Genomic DNA, 17,185 nt, shown 5'->3' on the forward strand with positions numbered 1-17,185 from the left:
AAAATCAGCTTTTTCCCAACTGGGGACACAGCTTTTGTCCCCATATCAACTGGTCTTAAATGTGGTTTTGTCCCTGAAAGTGACTTAAGTCATACACACACACACACACCGCATTTATGACTTTTTTTTATTACACAAACCATGGTTGATTACAGTGTGTTAAAGAACTGAGCCAAGTGTCGACACGAACCAGCAGCAGAGAGAAGTGTTCATTTGTTTACTTATTTCACTTATAAATCTGTGATTGCAAATTGTTTTGACATTTTGTGTATTTAATAACAGCCAGAAAAGTTCATTCAAATTTGAGACAGAAGGATCATTACAAAAAAAAAAAAAGATGAAAAAACAAAACAATGAAACAGTGTGTTATCTGAGCAGATGTATGAACTGTGCAGTGTTGACTTTTCGTTGTTTAGAGAAGCAGGACTCCAGCCAGGCCTTCTGCACAGGGACAGCCTGCGTGTACTCACACACCAGATCCTGGAGCTCCTGTTTCACACAAATTACACGCAGTAAAATGAAAAAATTAAACACTCTTATTGGGTTTTATCACCATACTCTGCTGTAGGGACATTGTGGGACTTTTGCTTGGAGACTTTAATCTTCTTTTTTGTCAGCTTTAAAATCTACCACGGCTTTAGTCTGCCTTTTTTTCCCCCCTAACCACTCAAAAATGAGTATGAAGGGAAAGAATGATATAGGTCAGGGGTCAGATTACTATCAGTGTGATACTAACCTGCGAGTGGTTGCTGTTCTCCACCTCCGCAACTACGTGGGTGACCTCCGGACTCATGATCTCCTCCTCATCTCCATCATAAGTGCACTGCAGCTAAGGAGCTGTGACATTTTGACACCACACGGTAATCATAAAACCATCTCTGTACTTCACTACCCTTTCCTCCACACAAACGCTTGTAAAAAACAAACAAACAAAAAAAAAAACAGCTGCAGTTGTAAACACAAGAATGTGAGCTCTGATACTGAGATAAAAAACTGTTTGCTTTTCAGTTTAACGCAACAGTTCAACTTGCTGGTTATACGGGGGATTCATTTCACGGGACAATCTGGAAAAAAAAAGTCTTGAAAAATGTTTAATCTCACAACAAATTACGTTGTGATCACCAGGATTTCAGTACATGTAGTTAAATGTTACAATACTGCGCTGACAGCAGCCAGTCTAAAAGGATATGTGATAAGGTAGCGAGCCAGCCTCTTCCTCTCTGATGCAGGTAAATTGTAGAAAAACACACGGACTCCCCTCATGAAACTGGGGAGCTCTGTGGGGCCTCCGCTCTGGAGCAGAGTCGAAGGGCCCGCTGATTCTGTTTCAACCTCGTCCGTCGACCTGCTGGAGTTATGCAACTGTGGTTCAGGGGAGGATGTTGACGCTGAGGTCGCAGAGTTGGCTGTCTGAGGTGTAGCTGTGTTCTTGGCAGTTCGACTGTGATAATATCTGTCAGTCGTGTTAAGGGAAAATGACTCCAACCCTTTCGCTAAATAGATTCTGAGAAATGTCATTTTTCAGATTTCAACATCTGCGAAAAGATACATGAACGTAGGGATGCCTCTGGACGCCAGGTGTTTCCTGATTAGCCTCTCTGTGCCGTACCAGTTGAAGCCTTTTGTGGAGTGGCCGATGCGTGGAAGATGTACGCTTGCTTTGTGGGGAAAAAGACAAAAAATAAGGCAGGGAAACTGTTGACGATGGTTAGGATTTCTATTAACTGTAACTTTTTCCATTTGCCATGTTAACGTTACCCTCAAGCTCAAGTGAAAGTGGGGTGACTCAGTAGCAAGTCATTTTTGGGCTGATCTGTTCATTTTCTCTAGGGCATAACCTGAGGCAAATTTCTAAAAATTCCTATTGTTCACCACTAATTGTGTTTACAAGAATTTGTCTGTACATACAACACGACACCACTGAGATATCTCGTCAGTCAAGTTTTACAATAATCAAACACCGCTTTCATCGTGCTTCTTAACTTCTGTCTTCCTTTCTTTCTTCTCTCACAGAGGCTTAATTAACAGCATGTGTTATTGGCTAGTTAGATGCTCTCTGACTTTATTCATAAATATAAATTAATTCATTCAAATAATCCAATGTCTTATATGACATTTTTTTCCTTCATTTAATTGGTTGCCACATTACAAAAAAATGTATTCTAGCCTAATCCTTGAGTTGTATTAACAAAGGGTGAACATGCAGCTTAAAAAACATTTCACACTCAGTGACAAGGATGATATATATATATACATATATATATATATATATATACACATATATATATATATATATATATATATATATATATATATATATATATGTATATATATATATATATATATAAAATGTAGTTTCTAAGTGCTTGAATATACCCTTGTTTCTTTTGGCTGCGACAGAAATCTTCTTCAGACCTTCGTCCAGCGCAGTTAGAAAGATCCCAGACAAGTTGTTGGCTTTGTCTCTCTGCTGTGCCACTATGAGGGCCAACTGACGTGAAAGGAAGAAGATCGAAACAGGTAAAAACCTTATCTTATCATTGCCACAACTTCACAATTCTGTCACCACATTTCAACCCAACCCCGGTGTATTGCACTTTTGATCACCAATACTGCAGAGAAGCAACAGGAACCATAAAGCAAGTGCGCATTTCCAGGTTGCAGAGTTTGTGTGTGTGCAGCCTGGCTTTCACTAAGACAGAACCTACTTGATCCTGGCCGTCCAGTCTGGACTGTTTGTCATCGATGGGGAAGAGCAGCACATTTCCGAGCTCCAAGTCTGAAACGAACATTACATGAGCACTTTCAGAACAGTCGTTTATAAGATTCGATCACCTTAACTGAGCCTTACAGATGGCAGTAGAGCAGCCAACATACTGAAAGATCCATCCCACCCTGGACGTCATCTGTTTGACCTGCTGCCCTCTGCTAGACGCTTCAGGTCCATCAAATCACCGGCAAACTGACTTAAGAACAGCTTCTACTTCAGAGCCACAACACTGAACACTGACTGTGTGGGACCTGTGTGACTATCAGTACTACAATACTTACAGACACATTTACAGGACACTGTACAGATGTTTTCATTACAACTGAACCTTAGTATACACATATTCCTAACTGTACTACTTGTATACAGACCACTGCCATTCAGCAAATGTACAATATCCTGAAGTTCAATAATATTTTTTCTTTTTTTATCATATTGTTTTATAGCAAATATATATATTTTATTTATATATTTTAGCTAGTTTGAGCTGTTTTCTATTTTTAATTATGTTATATGCACTGTCAGGACTGCTACTCAATTTCGTTGTACTTCTACTCAATTCTATTCTGAGACTTCTTTGAAATCATGGTTATTCTCACCTCTCATCTTGCCAGCCAACTCATACTGCTTCCGTGGTTCATCCGATCTCACCTCTAGAGCTGTGAACAAGCCTCCCCTGCCCCACCAGCCTGAGTCATCTGCACAAAGATCATTATTTTGATAACTACAAAACATGCAGTAAAAGCAGAACTGAAGAGGCATCTGGTACTTTTTGAAGCTATCTGTTTATCATGCAAAGTGCTGCTATGTTGCTATGATAATAATAAGCTACTATAAAGGTCTGTACCAACGCAGTGGACGATGATAGCGTCTCCATGTGCAGCGTGAGGATGAGTAACATCCCCCAGAACGTAGTGGATGGTCGTGCTGTCTGAGTCTGTGGAGCATACGCTGCCCTCATCCTCTTCTTCCTCCTCTTCCTCACTGTCTGCATACTGCAGGCACATTGATCTGTAGCCGCAGGACTCCCACCATGCCATTCTGCATTATAAGCAAACAGAAACACAGCGAATAAAAAGGGAAACGACTGAAGTCAAAGACGTCTAAGGTCAGTGTGAGAGGAAACTTTGAGTTGATTGACGAATCTTTACTTTTTCTTGTATTTCTGCTCTTGCTGCTTCCTCTTCATGTCTTCCTGCATTTTGGCTCTCTTGGCCGCAGCCTCTTCCCTCCTCTGCCGCCTCAGTTCCAGTTCAGCCTCAGTAAGAAGTTTCCTCTTCCTCGTTGGAATTCCAAGGGCTACCGACAGTGAAACCTGGGAGTACACACAGAAAATCCGGCTGTTAACGCTGTATAGTAATTATTTCAGCAATAAATCTGTGGCTACCTACTTGCTATAGAGGGTTTCAACAAACTCTGGAACATTTGCCTGTTGGGTCCGTTTTGTTCCTTAACTTCCTCAAGACCACATAAAACAGAGGGTCTCAGTTTGTCTTCAGTAGTACTCTTAAATAATACTTCTTTTCCCAACTTTATTTTCTTTAAATGTCTTTTTTGGGAGCTGTTTGTGATCACTCACTAGAAAGATCTCAAGACAATTTGCATGGATGTCCCTGGTTGGTGAAGTGAACTCTTTCTTTTGTACCATTCATTTATTTTTGTTTTTCAAAACAGGCTACAGAGTAATGATGATGTTGTTCAGTGCATTTTGTTCCTGAGGTATAAGGAAGGATGTCTTGTTGATATGTGGTACAAAGTTCAATTATGAACATGTTGTTGCATGAAAAACAATCAGAATAGAGCCTTTGCTAAAGCAGAATTTATCCAAGTTCTGTGTGTGCACGCTTACATTCATTACCATTAGCTTCAAAAACAGGCAGGTTTAAGAGAAAAGACTTTGTTTATGTGATTTAGGTAGGATTGAAGATGAAGTCCATATCATGTTTTGTTTTCATGTATTGTTCACGATGATGATTTAAGGGTTACATTCTTTGAGTTGTTTTAGGAGGGGAACCTTTTTTTGTGGCAGACTGTTGTCTTTTTCACCGGTGCAACTGTATTGTTGGTGTCTTATGTCCACACACGCTGGGCACATGCATGTGCATAACACAATAAATAATAAACTAAATGTAGTGAGTGAACATACTAGAACTAAAAGGAAACAATGGATAATTTTCTGCTTTGGTGTGTATCAACAGAGCCAAACTACAGGTGCGAACATGGCCTAATTCAGTGCCTTCGATGAAGGTTTTTGACCAAAAATAGCACCAGAACTAGTGTTTGAAAGATCATCTAAAGTTCAGGTGGGTGTTACCTTCTCTCACACAGGGTGGGTTTTGACAAATAAGCTCAATGGTGCCAGTTTTGAATATGATCTTTAACATGTTCCCATCAGTTGGGAGTGAATGGGACAGAATCTTACGTCGGCTTTGTGTCGTAGAGCTCGTCCCTCTCCTGCAGCTTTCTGGAACTCGGCCAGCTGCTCTTCCAACAAACGATCAAAGCTCTTCTGGTCCTCAGAGCTGGGGTCCTTACTGTAGTCTTTCCCCTCAAAGCAGTACATGTGGCCTGAAGGACAGGACAGCATGATGGAGACTGTTATCACTGATCTCCAACAATACTAAGTTCAACTGATACTAATATGAAAACAACAGGTTATATTTGTTGTGTATTTCCATGTGTGGTTATGTTTGCAGGTTGAGAATGATAACATCTAACATGCAGTAATATGTTTATGTGCAGAAACAACCTGGTTGACAGAATCACATCTACATATGTTGACCCAGCACCAGGTAAAGACTGAATATTTTGAAAAGACGAACAAGTGATTCAAGATTTGAATGTGGTCACTTGGTAGTAAAACATACTCTGCCCGTCAGACTCAGAGTCGTTTTCTTCCTCTTCTTCCTCCCCCCTGAGTGAGATGGGGTCTTCATCATCGACCCACTGACCGTCACGTGATGCACCAAGGATCTTCTCCAGTTGAACATCCTGTACAGAGCTTTCTTCTGATGACAACAGCTTATCTACCCCGAACTTCAAGATCTCACTGAGCTGTGGGGGACAGTAAGTAGAGAGTAGAGATGGTGAAAACAAAGACAACTGGATGGGTTTTTATAAAAGTGGGGACTGCAGCAGTTGTGTTTTTGTCTGAGGATGAACAGTTTGTCAATGTTCACAAACCTGCAGTCCTGCTGCAGCTGACTGAGCTTGATCCAGCAAAGAGAAGCGTCCCTCTTCAATAACAGTGTTGGTGAGGTGCAACTTGGATACGGCGCGGGAGTACATTATCTCCTCCACGGTGTCTCTCGCCAGAAGGCGGATCACTTTCACGGGTCTGTTGCAAGTGAATGCAAGAGCAAAAAAAAATTCTTAAGGCTTATCAAAACAAAATCCCACAATGAAGCCTGTTGAGATTCGTTTTTGACACACTGCACCTGTTCTGACCAATCCGATGGCAGCGTGCAGCAGCCTGCAGGTCATTCTGAGGGTTGAAGTCACTATCCATAAAAATGACAGTGTCCGCAGCTGTAAGGTTCATGCCCACTCCTCCTGCAAAGACAGACTGTTAGGAAGCCAAAACACAATATCTGAAAAGAACAAATTATTTAAATTATTTACAGACTTATTTACTCTTTATTCTTACATATTTACTCATAGAGCTAACATAATTACACATAAAAAGTAATCAGCTGTGACAGGAAATCAGAGTTCCTTCTCCCTTCTTTCACACTGAGTGAAAAGCGGTAAGAAAAAGTTGCTGGCCTTATTTACACCAGTGTGTCATCCTGCCGCAGCTCTTATCTCTGTCAGATCAGTCCCCTGTCTTCTCAGCTAGTTCTATGAACTTGGCTGTAGATTTAGATTTGCAAGAAAGCTTGCAAGTGCAGCTCTGTCACTGTTGACTTATCACACAATATTTACCCTCTTATCTACAACTTTGCCACAGTGTTGTTTAATAAGATGCAATTCATCACTTGAAGGATTATATGAAGCATACTCAGTAGACTCAATGCAATTGGAAAATATGTGAAACTGCCTCAGCAGCTATCTACAAACAATTTATACAACAGTGGCTGCAAAATTAAAAGCAAAGGACAAGATGTTTGTGATATATCCAATATCCTGCATCCCTATACATTAAAATGCACAATCTATACATTACGCATTGCTGGTGATGTCAGTTTAATTCCACACACAGCAAGGAAACACTTTTGCTTTAATACTCATACTTTACTTTCACTCACCTGCTTTAGTGCTGAGCAGAAAGACAAAGATATCTTTGCTGCTGAAGTTCTTCACTGCTAGATTTCGTTCTTCCCCTCGGACAGACCCATCCAGACGTTCATAGCTATAACCTGAACAGAAAGGCACAGTTTAGCACTTACTGGCATGAAAAAAGTAAGTAAGTTTGCTGTTGGCAAGTAGATTACAGACTAGTGAAGATGGCTGCCTCAGTGAACTTAGAAACATAATTAAAAGAGGCACAGCAAAAACATGGGAAAGAGATCTGAACTTCAACATAGAAGCAGATTAATGGAAAAACATGGTGGCTGATGTCGAGTGGTCGGTTAGAAACGCAGAGGGCAAATTTACACACTGCAAAATCATCCACAGGTATTATTATACGTGTTAAACTTAAAAAAAATGGGACTCATGGATAACAATTATTGTTGGAAGTATAAAAATGAAACAGGTACTTTTCTTTATTTAATATGCTAATGTTCTTTTGTTTCTCCTTGTTGGAAACAAGTAAAAAAAATATGGGAGAGTGGTTGCAAAGATCATTGCCAGTATCTCCTAAGCTGTGCTTATTAGGAAACAATTCTCTCCTACCATCAGACATATCTAAACAAAAATCTTGGACTTGTACTGGCAGGATTATTGCCACGCCAAGGATTGTTCTCTGCCACTGTGTGGTCAGACAAAACCGGATTTTGCTGAATGGTTCAAATTGATGACATCGCCCCTTTTTAATCTCTACGCACAAGGATTTATAATAACCAAGGTTTATGAAGTTTAGTCTAGTTTTCTGATGTATATAAAGGAAGAAACCTAACAGCAAGTAAATATTCCCACAATTTGTTGTTTTTTTTTGTGCTACCCCATTCACGTGGTATTTATTGATACATGTTGTCCCCTTATTTATTTTTCCACAGTTTACTGTTTTTTTCTTACTATACTTGTAGCTAATTCTGTTTGCCCATTCATTAGCATTAGTCTATCAAGATATTAGATACATTTTACATTTTGCAACATTGATTGTAACGTTTTTCAAACATTTAAGGTCAGTTAGTGGAAGCGTGTGGATTTTAGTTAGCCCCTGTTCACCTCTGTACTCCATGTAGTCCTGAAGAATGTCGAGCATCCTCGTCATTTGAGAGAACAGTAGGATCCGATGGCCCCTTCAGGCACAAATATAAAAAAAAGAAAGAAATTAAGACTCTATTAATGGTGGAAAAAGTGATTTAAAACATGAAAAGCACAATTAACTGCTCAGAGTGATCAGTATATTGACTCATCTAGTTCACATGGTATCAGAATTACTAAAGCACTACTAACTGAGCTTATATTTCCACCAGGTGGAGCCAAGTAACAAGCAGAGTGACGAACCCTTTGTGCAGGTACGTCATAATGCTGTCTAGCAGGCAAAGTTTCCCACTGGCTTCAATGAGATGCTCTCCAATCTCAAAGGGCTCTGGCTCCACCCCTGGGTGAGGAAAGGGAACAACATTTGCTTCTATTGCCCACTTGGATCTCGGGTCAGTACTTTGAGTATGCGAGTATTATCACTGAGCACATCTCACCGTCAAACAGGTAAGGGTGGTCAACACACTTTCTCAGCTGGATCATGATGTTCAGCAGCCGAGTTTTATTGCCCTGTTCGTTTCCAAAAGCCTCTGAAAACAGAGTCAACAGTAACAAGAATCATTAGTATAAATGTGTCCTGAAAAGCAGCAATTCTGCAAAGATTTACAACGGCACGCCATAGTGCAAAGGTCTTACCCAGATCCTTCATCAGAATGGCTTTGTAGTATTTTTTCTGCAGAGCCGACATGCCGTGGTACACCACCAGCTCTGTCTTCTTGGGCAGATCTACAGCCACCTCTGACTTGACTCGACGAAGCAGGAAGGGCTCTAGGACACTCTGCAGCTCAGCAGCTGTAAACAGAAGCAGAGACACGTCAGTGTTGATGTAATGGAACAGGGTTTTTCTACAACAGTATCTCAAACACATCACAATGTCTGTAACTGATGTTTGCCAACAACTCTGATTAAACATCATGAGAGAATTACTGCTGTATCTAATCCATGCTTTACTAGGTTTTAGTAACACAAACAGTAACAGAAATGATGTCTGTTATACCAAGAGCAGGTTGATTCTGTACATTTGAGTAAGAGTTGACAAAGTTGTCCGTCTCATCTGCTGTAAAGATGCTGGGCTGAATGAAGCTCAGCAGGGAGTAGAGCTCCTGCAGGTTGTTCTGGATGGGAGTCCCGGTCAGCAGAACTCTGAAACCAACTGAGAACTACACAAGGAACGCATGAAGCAAAATGAATCAAGGGGTCGGGGAAGGCAAAAACAGTGATGAAGATTAAGAAACAAAGACACAATAGCCCAAACCAACCAGGTGCAGCTCAGTACCTGTGTCAGTGTTTTGTGCAATAGCGAGTTCTGATTCTTCAGTCGGTGAGCCTCGTCTACTACAAGCACCTTCCACTTCCACCTGAGGAGTGAATACATAGTGAGTACAGCAATTAGACCGTTAATCGATTAGTTGATTGACAGAAAATAATTGGGCAACTATTACAGCCCTAAATACATGTACAAGTGGAAATAACATATGTCATTTGGTGTCTGTATTCGTTTTTTCCGAAGTTAAAGTCCATTAAATACTAAATACAAAAGTGTGTGCAGATAAACACCAGCTGTTTTAGTGAGCCCACCTGTTGATTTTGGCAAACCTTCAATATCTCTCTGATAGATTTTTTTGAGAAATACTTGTGAACAAATGTAGTAGTGATATCATATGAAGGTAGAAACGCCACCACTTTCTATGTAACCTCTTCAACAGTAACAAACTTCAACATCTTGGATAATCTCTGATGAATTCAGTCAACACTTACAGCAAACCAACTACTTTAAATGATAATCTGTCATAAACGTTCTGCTGTTTGCCAGAACACACAAACACACACACGTGCCAGATATCTAGAATATGAATACATTATTACATGGCTGCCCTGTGTGTGTGTGTGAGGCATAATTTCATTCATAAGCACAAGTGCAAGATTTGCTTGTTCATTTATTTATCAACAATCTCCTCAATTGTAATTTCACTTTCCATGTAACTCAGAACACACTCACCGTCTCAGGAATGAAGCATCTTTGAGACACAGCTGAAAATTAGACAAATTTTAAAAACATGTCAGTTTCAGCACAGACGAAACATGAAGTCATTTTGTTCTCACAAAACAGCCACAGACCTCATATGTGGTGAGCAGAACATGGAAGTCATTTGTGTCTGTTTCCCTCTGAATCTCAGCCCGTCTCTCTTTGTCTCCCTTGTAACACAGCACAGTCAGGGAGGGGGCGAAGCTGTAACCAATAAAGTTGAAGATTTTACGTAACCAGTTTGAGTCTGTGATGGACAGTGTTAAGACTATCAAACTATTGAATGCATGTGTAATGCTTGTGTCATAGATGAACATGATTGTACCGTTCCAACTCCTTTCTCCAGTTCTCCATGACAGAGAGCGGGCTCAGCACCAAAAAGTGACCGTTCTTCCCGAGAGCTCCTGACATGTACACCAGCAGTGAGATTGTCTGAAGGGACACATGATAATTAGGAATATTTGAGGAGAAAAATGAAACTCAGCTGTGAAGAAAATGTGTGATTGTCATGTCTTCTTTGTAAAGCTTTTCTCTGAATTATCATCCTGTGCTCAGTGCTTTGTGCTATAATAAACTTCTCTACAGCGTTGCCAGAGATGTTAAAGTATCGTACCAGAGGCTTAAAATTATTGTATTTTGAGGGAAATTAACGTACGCGGGTCTTAAGCAAGAGAACAAATAAGCATAAATGTGATATCAAAAAACAGACTTCCGCTGCTTGTAACACGTGCTGCGTTCACGGTTATGCCATAAAGTCGCACTTTGAAGATGTACGGTCACAAATACGACTAAAAAAACATTTCTCAGTTAATGTAAAATATCTTATCAAGAGACGCATATCGGATAAAAAACATGCATATTACAAGCTGTTTAGACAGTGTGATGTTTAGATGTTGCTCTAGACATTTAGTCTACTGTCCAATTCGTTGCGTCTTGTGGGACGTAGCACGTACAGGTTGTCCTAAATTAAAACTAAGTGTCACAAACTGATCAAATTATCGTATATTATGGGACTTTGGCATTATTGACGTATTGACGTACATTGTACAGAGAGGAAAAATTATCTTACAAATACGATAGTTATCGTACATCTGACAAGGCTGTTTCTCTAAAATATGCACTACCGGATTATCCTTGAACAAACCTTGGCCTTATTTTGATCCCCCACGCTGAAACTTAATTGAGGACCACCTCCTGGGGGTGGAAACATGCCGTAACTTTTCCTCAAGAAGAAACAGAAGAGAACTACCTGTCCGTCCCCGGGGCCCGGAGCAACAGCCACAGGTGCAGTTACAGGAAGGTAAATTGTAGTGGGTTGACTAAGGTCCCTTATGTGTTGAATTTGGGATATTAAAGCCAACACAGAGGGGCAGAGGCCTGCTGTTGACATCCTCATCCTCTCCGCGAGAGCGCGCGCACAGCTAAGGCCAAAGTATCAGACACATTATATCTAATGCAAAGCACCGTTTAAAAACGATTTAAAAAAAGCCTTCACTGTCGGGTTCATCGACGATGGTAAATTATCTGAAGTCTATAGTTGATGACCGTTTACAGTCATCTGTGTCTCCTTGATACGACTGAAATTTGCCTTTCCTTGATTCATCTCGCAATATTTGGGGTCGTTTGTCGATGTTTTAAGCAAATCATTTCAGACAGTTGGCTTATAGTAAAATGTTATTCCAAAATTAGGTTTTTAAAAGCAGAGAAATGAATGTCGGATGTCAAATTCACTCCCTTTTTTCAAAGTAAAAATTCATTTTAAAAAGGATGTGCTAGTAAACACGTGGTGGTGGGATTGGTGTGTAGGTGGTGTATTTATATTGTTTTTCATCGTCTAAAGCACTTTATATGTTACATTGTGTTTATATGAAATGTGATATATAAATAAAGTCTGATTGAATGTCTAAAGGTGATTGGTCTTCTATGAAAAGGATATCACCCTCTGACTAATATGGAAAAATATGGTATTTCTGTCTCCATATCAGCTAAAATTAATGTGACCCAAACCTACACAGAACCGCAGCCTCCAAACACTAGCTTTCACTACCAGCAAAACACTGGTTACCGACCCCAACTGCGGCGGCCCAATTCAAACCGCGGTCCACACTTAAGGAAGCCTAGATATAAAGATACCTGCACTTATTGCAGAAAACTGGGACACTGGGTTGAGAAACTATAAAAGAAAAATTTTAAACGAGGATTATGTCATTGAGACTTTCTGGACCATAAAGAAAAGTCGATACACAATTTTGAAACAGATGATTTTGTTTCTCTGAAGTCTTCTAATCATGTGTCTCTCACCCGCAGGTGGAAGGGACCATATCAGGTGCTGTTGCCATCGCATGGGGGAGTAAAGACACGATGGATCCACGCACCACGTGTCAAAATTGGGCTTGCAACCTGATCCCTGACAACTCTGAAAAAGTGAAGGAGATCTTAAGGAACATGGAGAGGATGAGGGATGAATTAAAGACCTCCAAAGGTGCAGGAAGGTCTTTGAGAGAATGGCTACATGACATGTTTGGTCCAACGGGTGCAACTGCTGTTCAAGTATTGATCCCTGTGTTGGTTGTATTCATCTTGATCCTTTGTTTGTGTGCTGTGTTCAAATACATGAAACCCTTTAGGTCCAGGTGGATGGGGACTGTAGTAAGAGGTACTTCTCAACAAACGGTGAAGCACATCTATGTGTCTACTGACTATACTGAGAAGTCTCAGCCTGACCAATGCGATGACCCACGCAGCATTGCTCAGAAGAACCCTCACATCTGTGTGATGGTGTGAAGGTCCTGCCTGATAACATCTGGATCTCACCATCTCTGCATCAATCTTTTCTCTTCAAAGCAGAGAATACACAGCATTTATCTAAGCAGATTTCAACTGCTGCTTCTGTGAATTTGTTTTCTTCACTATCTTATATCATAGCTTTGCTATTAATCTCATATTTTGTATTATTTTGCTTTAATCTTGACCAATTTGTAACTTGTCAAGGTTTAGAAGTTTTCAGCCTACTCTGTAGTTCTATGTTTAGGGACTTAGGTTGATTTTTCAATGAAAGAAAGAAAATGTAATTCAGCTGTCAAAGAAATAAGTTTTCTCTGTTAAGTGTTATCTTGTTCTGAATCCTTTGCTCAGTGTTATTATAAAGTTAAATGTTAAGACACGGCTTACCTTTGATTTACTCTCCTACAACAGCAGCATACAATATGCAGCCCTGACACATTTTTACACAAGAGTTAACAGTGCCTGTGCCATTTATATATTTTAGTAATAATTTCTTGTTTAGTCTTCCAGTTCAGAGTGGAAATAGACCTTTTTCAACATTTTTCACATCACCACATATTGTGGCATCTCATAGCAGTGAAGCACAGGTGCAAATAATTTAATTAGCAAGTGAGCCTTTCCTGTGAGCCAGCATACACTATGCATAATGCAGCCATTATTGTTGTTATTAGGTCTACCTGTGCTTTTCCTACAGTAACATGTCAACATGAAAATAGTCTACAGGCGTTCATGAAAACATGGAGCAGATATCTCCATTGTTACGAAACCAAATGACTTTCCATAGCAGCACTCAAAAGTGGTTCATCTTTCACAGATACACTAAACAATGTAGATCAAGGTCAAATGACTGTTTTCATCATAGATTAATCTGCAGATTATTTTCACAGTTCATAGATTAAATAGAAAATAGTAAGAGTTACAATTTCCAAAAGTCCATGGTGATGTCATATTGCTTGTTTTGTCCAGCCAAAACCTAAAGATATACAGTTTATTATCACAAGATGACAGAAGCAGAAAATCCTCACAATTGAGAAACTGGGACTAGAGAAGTTATATAATAGTTTATTAATGAAATAGTAGTTATTTTTTGTTAGTAGACTAACCATTTCAGCTCTAAAACATTGTAATTATATTTACTGGTAGTAATAAGGTTTTTCTAATGGTTATTAGTAACACCTGTGCTTTTCCTGCTTTGACAAGTCAAAATGTCTGCTGTGAAAAAAAATCGTCTGTTTTTTCACATCTGCACAGTTGGTGAGAAGTAGACATGCAGAGGTACTGCAATGAAAACTATATGTATCAGTATTAGCTATCAGACACAATGACCATTGAAATTGTTATTGCTGTTATTGGTTTCTGTTTTTAAAAAAAACTATAATGCATCACTGTTTGAAGTGCAAGTTTAGAGTCATCTCAAACCTGACAGGTTTTTCCCAACCCCATCTCATCTCCTAAGATGCATCCCTGCTGATTCTTCAGGCATTGAGTGAGCCACTGCACACCATCCAGCTGGTAGGCTCTCAGCTGTATCCCTGTCAGGAACATGGATGTATAAAGAGATATAATTTATATAAACATTTACTTATACCACTGAGACGTCACGAAGAGGAAGGAAAGCTGCGTGATCTCATGTAAATAACATTAGGTCATGACCCATTGTTGGCAAAACTAAGACAACGATAGAAACATGTAACACACTGTTTAAAAGTACCAGTTAACAAGGTATCTTACAAAATGAATGAAGACAACTCAACGTTAATGAATTTCCGTTAAACTCGACCAAGTTAAAGAGCCTCCGTACCTCTTAAACCCCACTTCTGCAAGTCGCTCTGCGTAAGAGACGTCTTCTTTTTCTCTGCTACGCTGTTTTTTATCTTTAACACAATGTCTGTCATGTTTCCAGACCGACAGACTATAACATACACAAAACTTGCTTTAGTATCGACATGTACAGGACGCGATTTTATTTCCTAGGATGGCAAAGTCATGATCCGCTCTACTCTGTCTCTGATTGGCTTACCATGACACTCTTACCCTTATCCTAACCAATCCAACCAACGAAGGAAACGAGTACTAGCCAATCAGAGGCAGAGTAGGGCGGGTCATGCCTTTGCCATCCTAGGAAAAAACATCAGACAACTACATTGTCTAACACTTCCTGATCGGGTCACGTGATGCTGAGAGGGAAAGCGCGCGGCTCTGTCAAATGTGACCAGTTTTAAGAAGCTAGTCACCAACAATTAGAATCATAACTTGGACCTAATTACAAATATACAGTTGCAGTATTTCCAATGTAAAACTTCTTCACAATGACGAATTCTGTTAGCTTGTACATGTCACTGTATGCTGTGGAGCAACAAGAAGTACTGATTAGTCTTAGTTGAGGGGAAATTTAAGGGAAACATAAATAATGATATTTAGATATTAGTGTTATTTAGTGTTAGACCTTGCATCAAAAACCCTTAACGCTGTTTACACCCACTTTCAGAGTTGTGAAACCTTATTTTGCCTATGAAAACTGAGGCAATTTCACTGATATTTCTAGATCCAGTGGTGTGTGCGCAGAAATTGTTCTTGTGTCTGGTTGCTTTGGTATACACTTATCTGTAGCATGTACTAGAGGGCAGAAGTTGGAATAGGTTATATCCAGAGTGTGAGGGGTCCTGTGAGGGGTGACTTTCCCTTATTTTTCCTGACTCTGGAGCTGTAGAGGTCCTAGATAGTGGGCAAGTTGGCACCAAAGATCTTTTCTGCGGTTCTTATTTGCAGTCTGATCCTGTCCTGTTTGGTGGCTGAACCAAGGCCAAGCTGAGGTGCAGTTGTTGGTGTATGAGGAGAAGAGTGTCACTTGCTGCTTCCTGTCTGTCAGAAGTTTGTTGATCCACTGACTGTTGGAGGCAGAAACACTGAGCTGGGTGAGTTTTCCTCAGAGACTTCCTCTTGGGCTTCTTGGGATCTTGGCAGGGCAGGATAATCAGCCTCATCAGGTTGCTCCCCTCTAGGAGGTTTTTCTTCCAAGGGTTCACAGGTGTACCAAAAGTATGTGGACAACTAACATTTTCTCCCCATGTGATAGTGATAAGTGATTATGATACCATGGACATTAATCTGCCGCTATAAGAGCCTCCACTGCTCTGGTTTAAGTCTTCTCATCACATTTTGGAACTTGGCAGCAGTGATTTGCTCCCACTGATGTTGGGCAATAAGCCCAGCTTACATTTCATCCCAAACATTTTTAAACAGTCATTCAAGTCCACATATTATTTCAACAAGTCTTGTAATTAAGAATTTTTATATAGCCTGACACCCAATTGCATTTCTTTTTCTGCAGAGAACCTGCTGAAGCCCCCGCAGCCCTCCAGAACTCTGTATGTCAACTGGAAAACACAACAAATTAAATCGCACATTCAGTGACTTTTTACATGCATTATTATGTCACAAATAAATTTGTATTGAGATTTTACCACATTCTACATCAACTTATTTTACAACTTTTAACAAACAAGAACTTTGATAACTGTCACCTTTCCAGATCCAAACCATAGTGAGGAGACCTCTAACTAGCTTTGTAATATTCCAGACCAACTCTGCGATGAAGAATAGCAAGAGAGCCGTTGTCACATTGCAGGAACAGAGACTTTAACAGGGACATAATACATGGCCTTTCAATAACATTTACGCTGTGCCCTGAGTTTATCCAGACACTTTATTGCTGACAACGGTATGCACTACACTGTGGCTGCAGCTAAGCACTGGTACAACTCCCACACACCAGAGAGACTCACTTCCCACAACAAGCCCGCTAGACTCCATCACACCCACAGGTTACCCACAAGGCCACCTTCCTAAAGGGGAAAGCTCAGCCAGTAATATTACATTTTATCACAGATAAACGACAGTTATAAAAAAAACTATATTCAGTTAATTGGTACTGGCATTTCATCTTCTTCTCTTCAGTAAATACTGCGAAGTAGAACCACTTGCGCTCATATTGTTACATGACTTCCTGTGTGCAGATGACCGTTACAACATGACTTCCTGTATACGGTCGACCATCATGGTTTATCATTGTGATCGTCGTCTGCCATGTTGCTGCAACCAGGTGACTCTCAAACTGTGAGAGGCTCAAATTGAAACTCTTGTTGATCCAGTACGTGCATTATATCATTTTAACAGCACAATGTGCTGTCTCAAAAAAAAGTTATTAAGCCAACAAAACAGCCTCTATAATCATA

The 17,185-nt window shown here is 40.1% G+C and overlaps 1 protein-coding gene and 2 long non-coding RNA genes across 4 annotated transcripts; 2 read left to right on the forward strand and 1 right to left on the reverse strand.

Annotated features, from left to right (window-relative positions):
• Positions 1-111: 111 nt before the first annotated feature.
• Positions 112-14,947, reverse strand: chd1l (chromodomain helicase DNA binding protein 1-like). 2 transcript variants are annotated; one of them, XM_067597707.1, is made up of 25 exons: positions 14,752-14,943; positions 14,370-14,482; positions 10,492-10,598; positions 10,259-10,370; positions 10,140-10,171; positions 9,417-9,498; positions 9,138-9,300; positions 8,777-8,932; positions 8,578-8,670; positions 8,384-8,480; positions 8,102-8,175; positions 7,018-7,128; positions 6,208-6,322; positions 5,954-6,107; positions 5,638-5,824; positions 5,193-5,338; positions 3,922-4,085; positions 3,618-3,811; positions 3,370-3,468; positions 2,709-2,779; positions 2,377-2,491; positions 1,550-1,658; positions 1,190-1,453; positions 737-818; positions 112-489 (listed from the first exon to the last, which is right to left on the reverse strand). In XM_067597707.1, the coding sequence occupies exons 1-25, from the start codon at positions 14,843-14,845 to the stop codon at positions 367-369; spliced, it is 3,057 nt and encodes a 1,018-aa protein (XP_067453808.1). In that variant the 5' UTR covers positions 14,846-14,943; the 3' UTR covers positions 112-366. The 2 variants fall into 2 exon arrangements, with proteins under 2 accessions (XP_067453808.1, XP_067453809.1); XM_067597708.1 differs by lacking the exons at positions 2,709-2,779; positions 3,370-3,468 and having other exon boundaries at positions 2,377-2,520; positions 3,765-3,811; positions 14,752-14,947.
• LOC137188197 (uncharacterized) lies at positions 10,923-13,332 on the forward strand. Its single transcript, XR_010929338.1, has 2 exons — positions 10,923-11,466; positions 12,474-13,332. It is a non-coding gene; the product is annotated as an uncharacterized lncRNA (long non-coding RNA).
• Positions 14,948-15,374: 427 nt separating the features above from the next.
• On the forward strand, positions 15,375-16,413 carry LOC137188199 (uncharacterized). The gene is made up of 2 exons (XR_010929339.1): positions 15,375-15,865; positions 16,282-16,413. It is a non-coding gene; the product is annotated as an uncharacterized lncRNA (long non-coding RNA).
• The last annotated feature ends 772 nt before the right edge of the window (positions 16,414-17,185 follow it).

This window comes from Thunnus thynnus, chromosome 8 (assembly GCF_963924715.1).
Source record: "Thunnus thynnus chromosome 8, fThuThy2.1, whole genome shotgun sequence".
In the NCBI taxonomy this organism is placed as follows: Eukaryota; Metazoa; Chordata; class Actinopteri; order Scombriformes; family Scombridae; genus Thunnus; species Thunnus thynnus.

Excerpts from the sequence above, each read along its gene's own strand:
- chd1l (XM_067597707.1), bottom strand. The coding sequence starts at position 14,845 with ATGACAGACATTGTGTTAAAGATAAAAAACAGCGTAGCAGAGAAAAAG. Across the intron at positions 7,129-8,101 it reads GGACTACATGGAGTACAGAG|GTTATAGCTATGAACGTCTG; the intron begins GTGAACAGGGGC and ends CTTTCTGTTCAG. Across the intron at positions 1,454-1,549 it reads AGAGGCATCCCTACGTTCAT|ATATTATCACAGTCGAACTG; the intron begins GTATCTTTTCGC and ends CACGACTGACAG.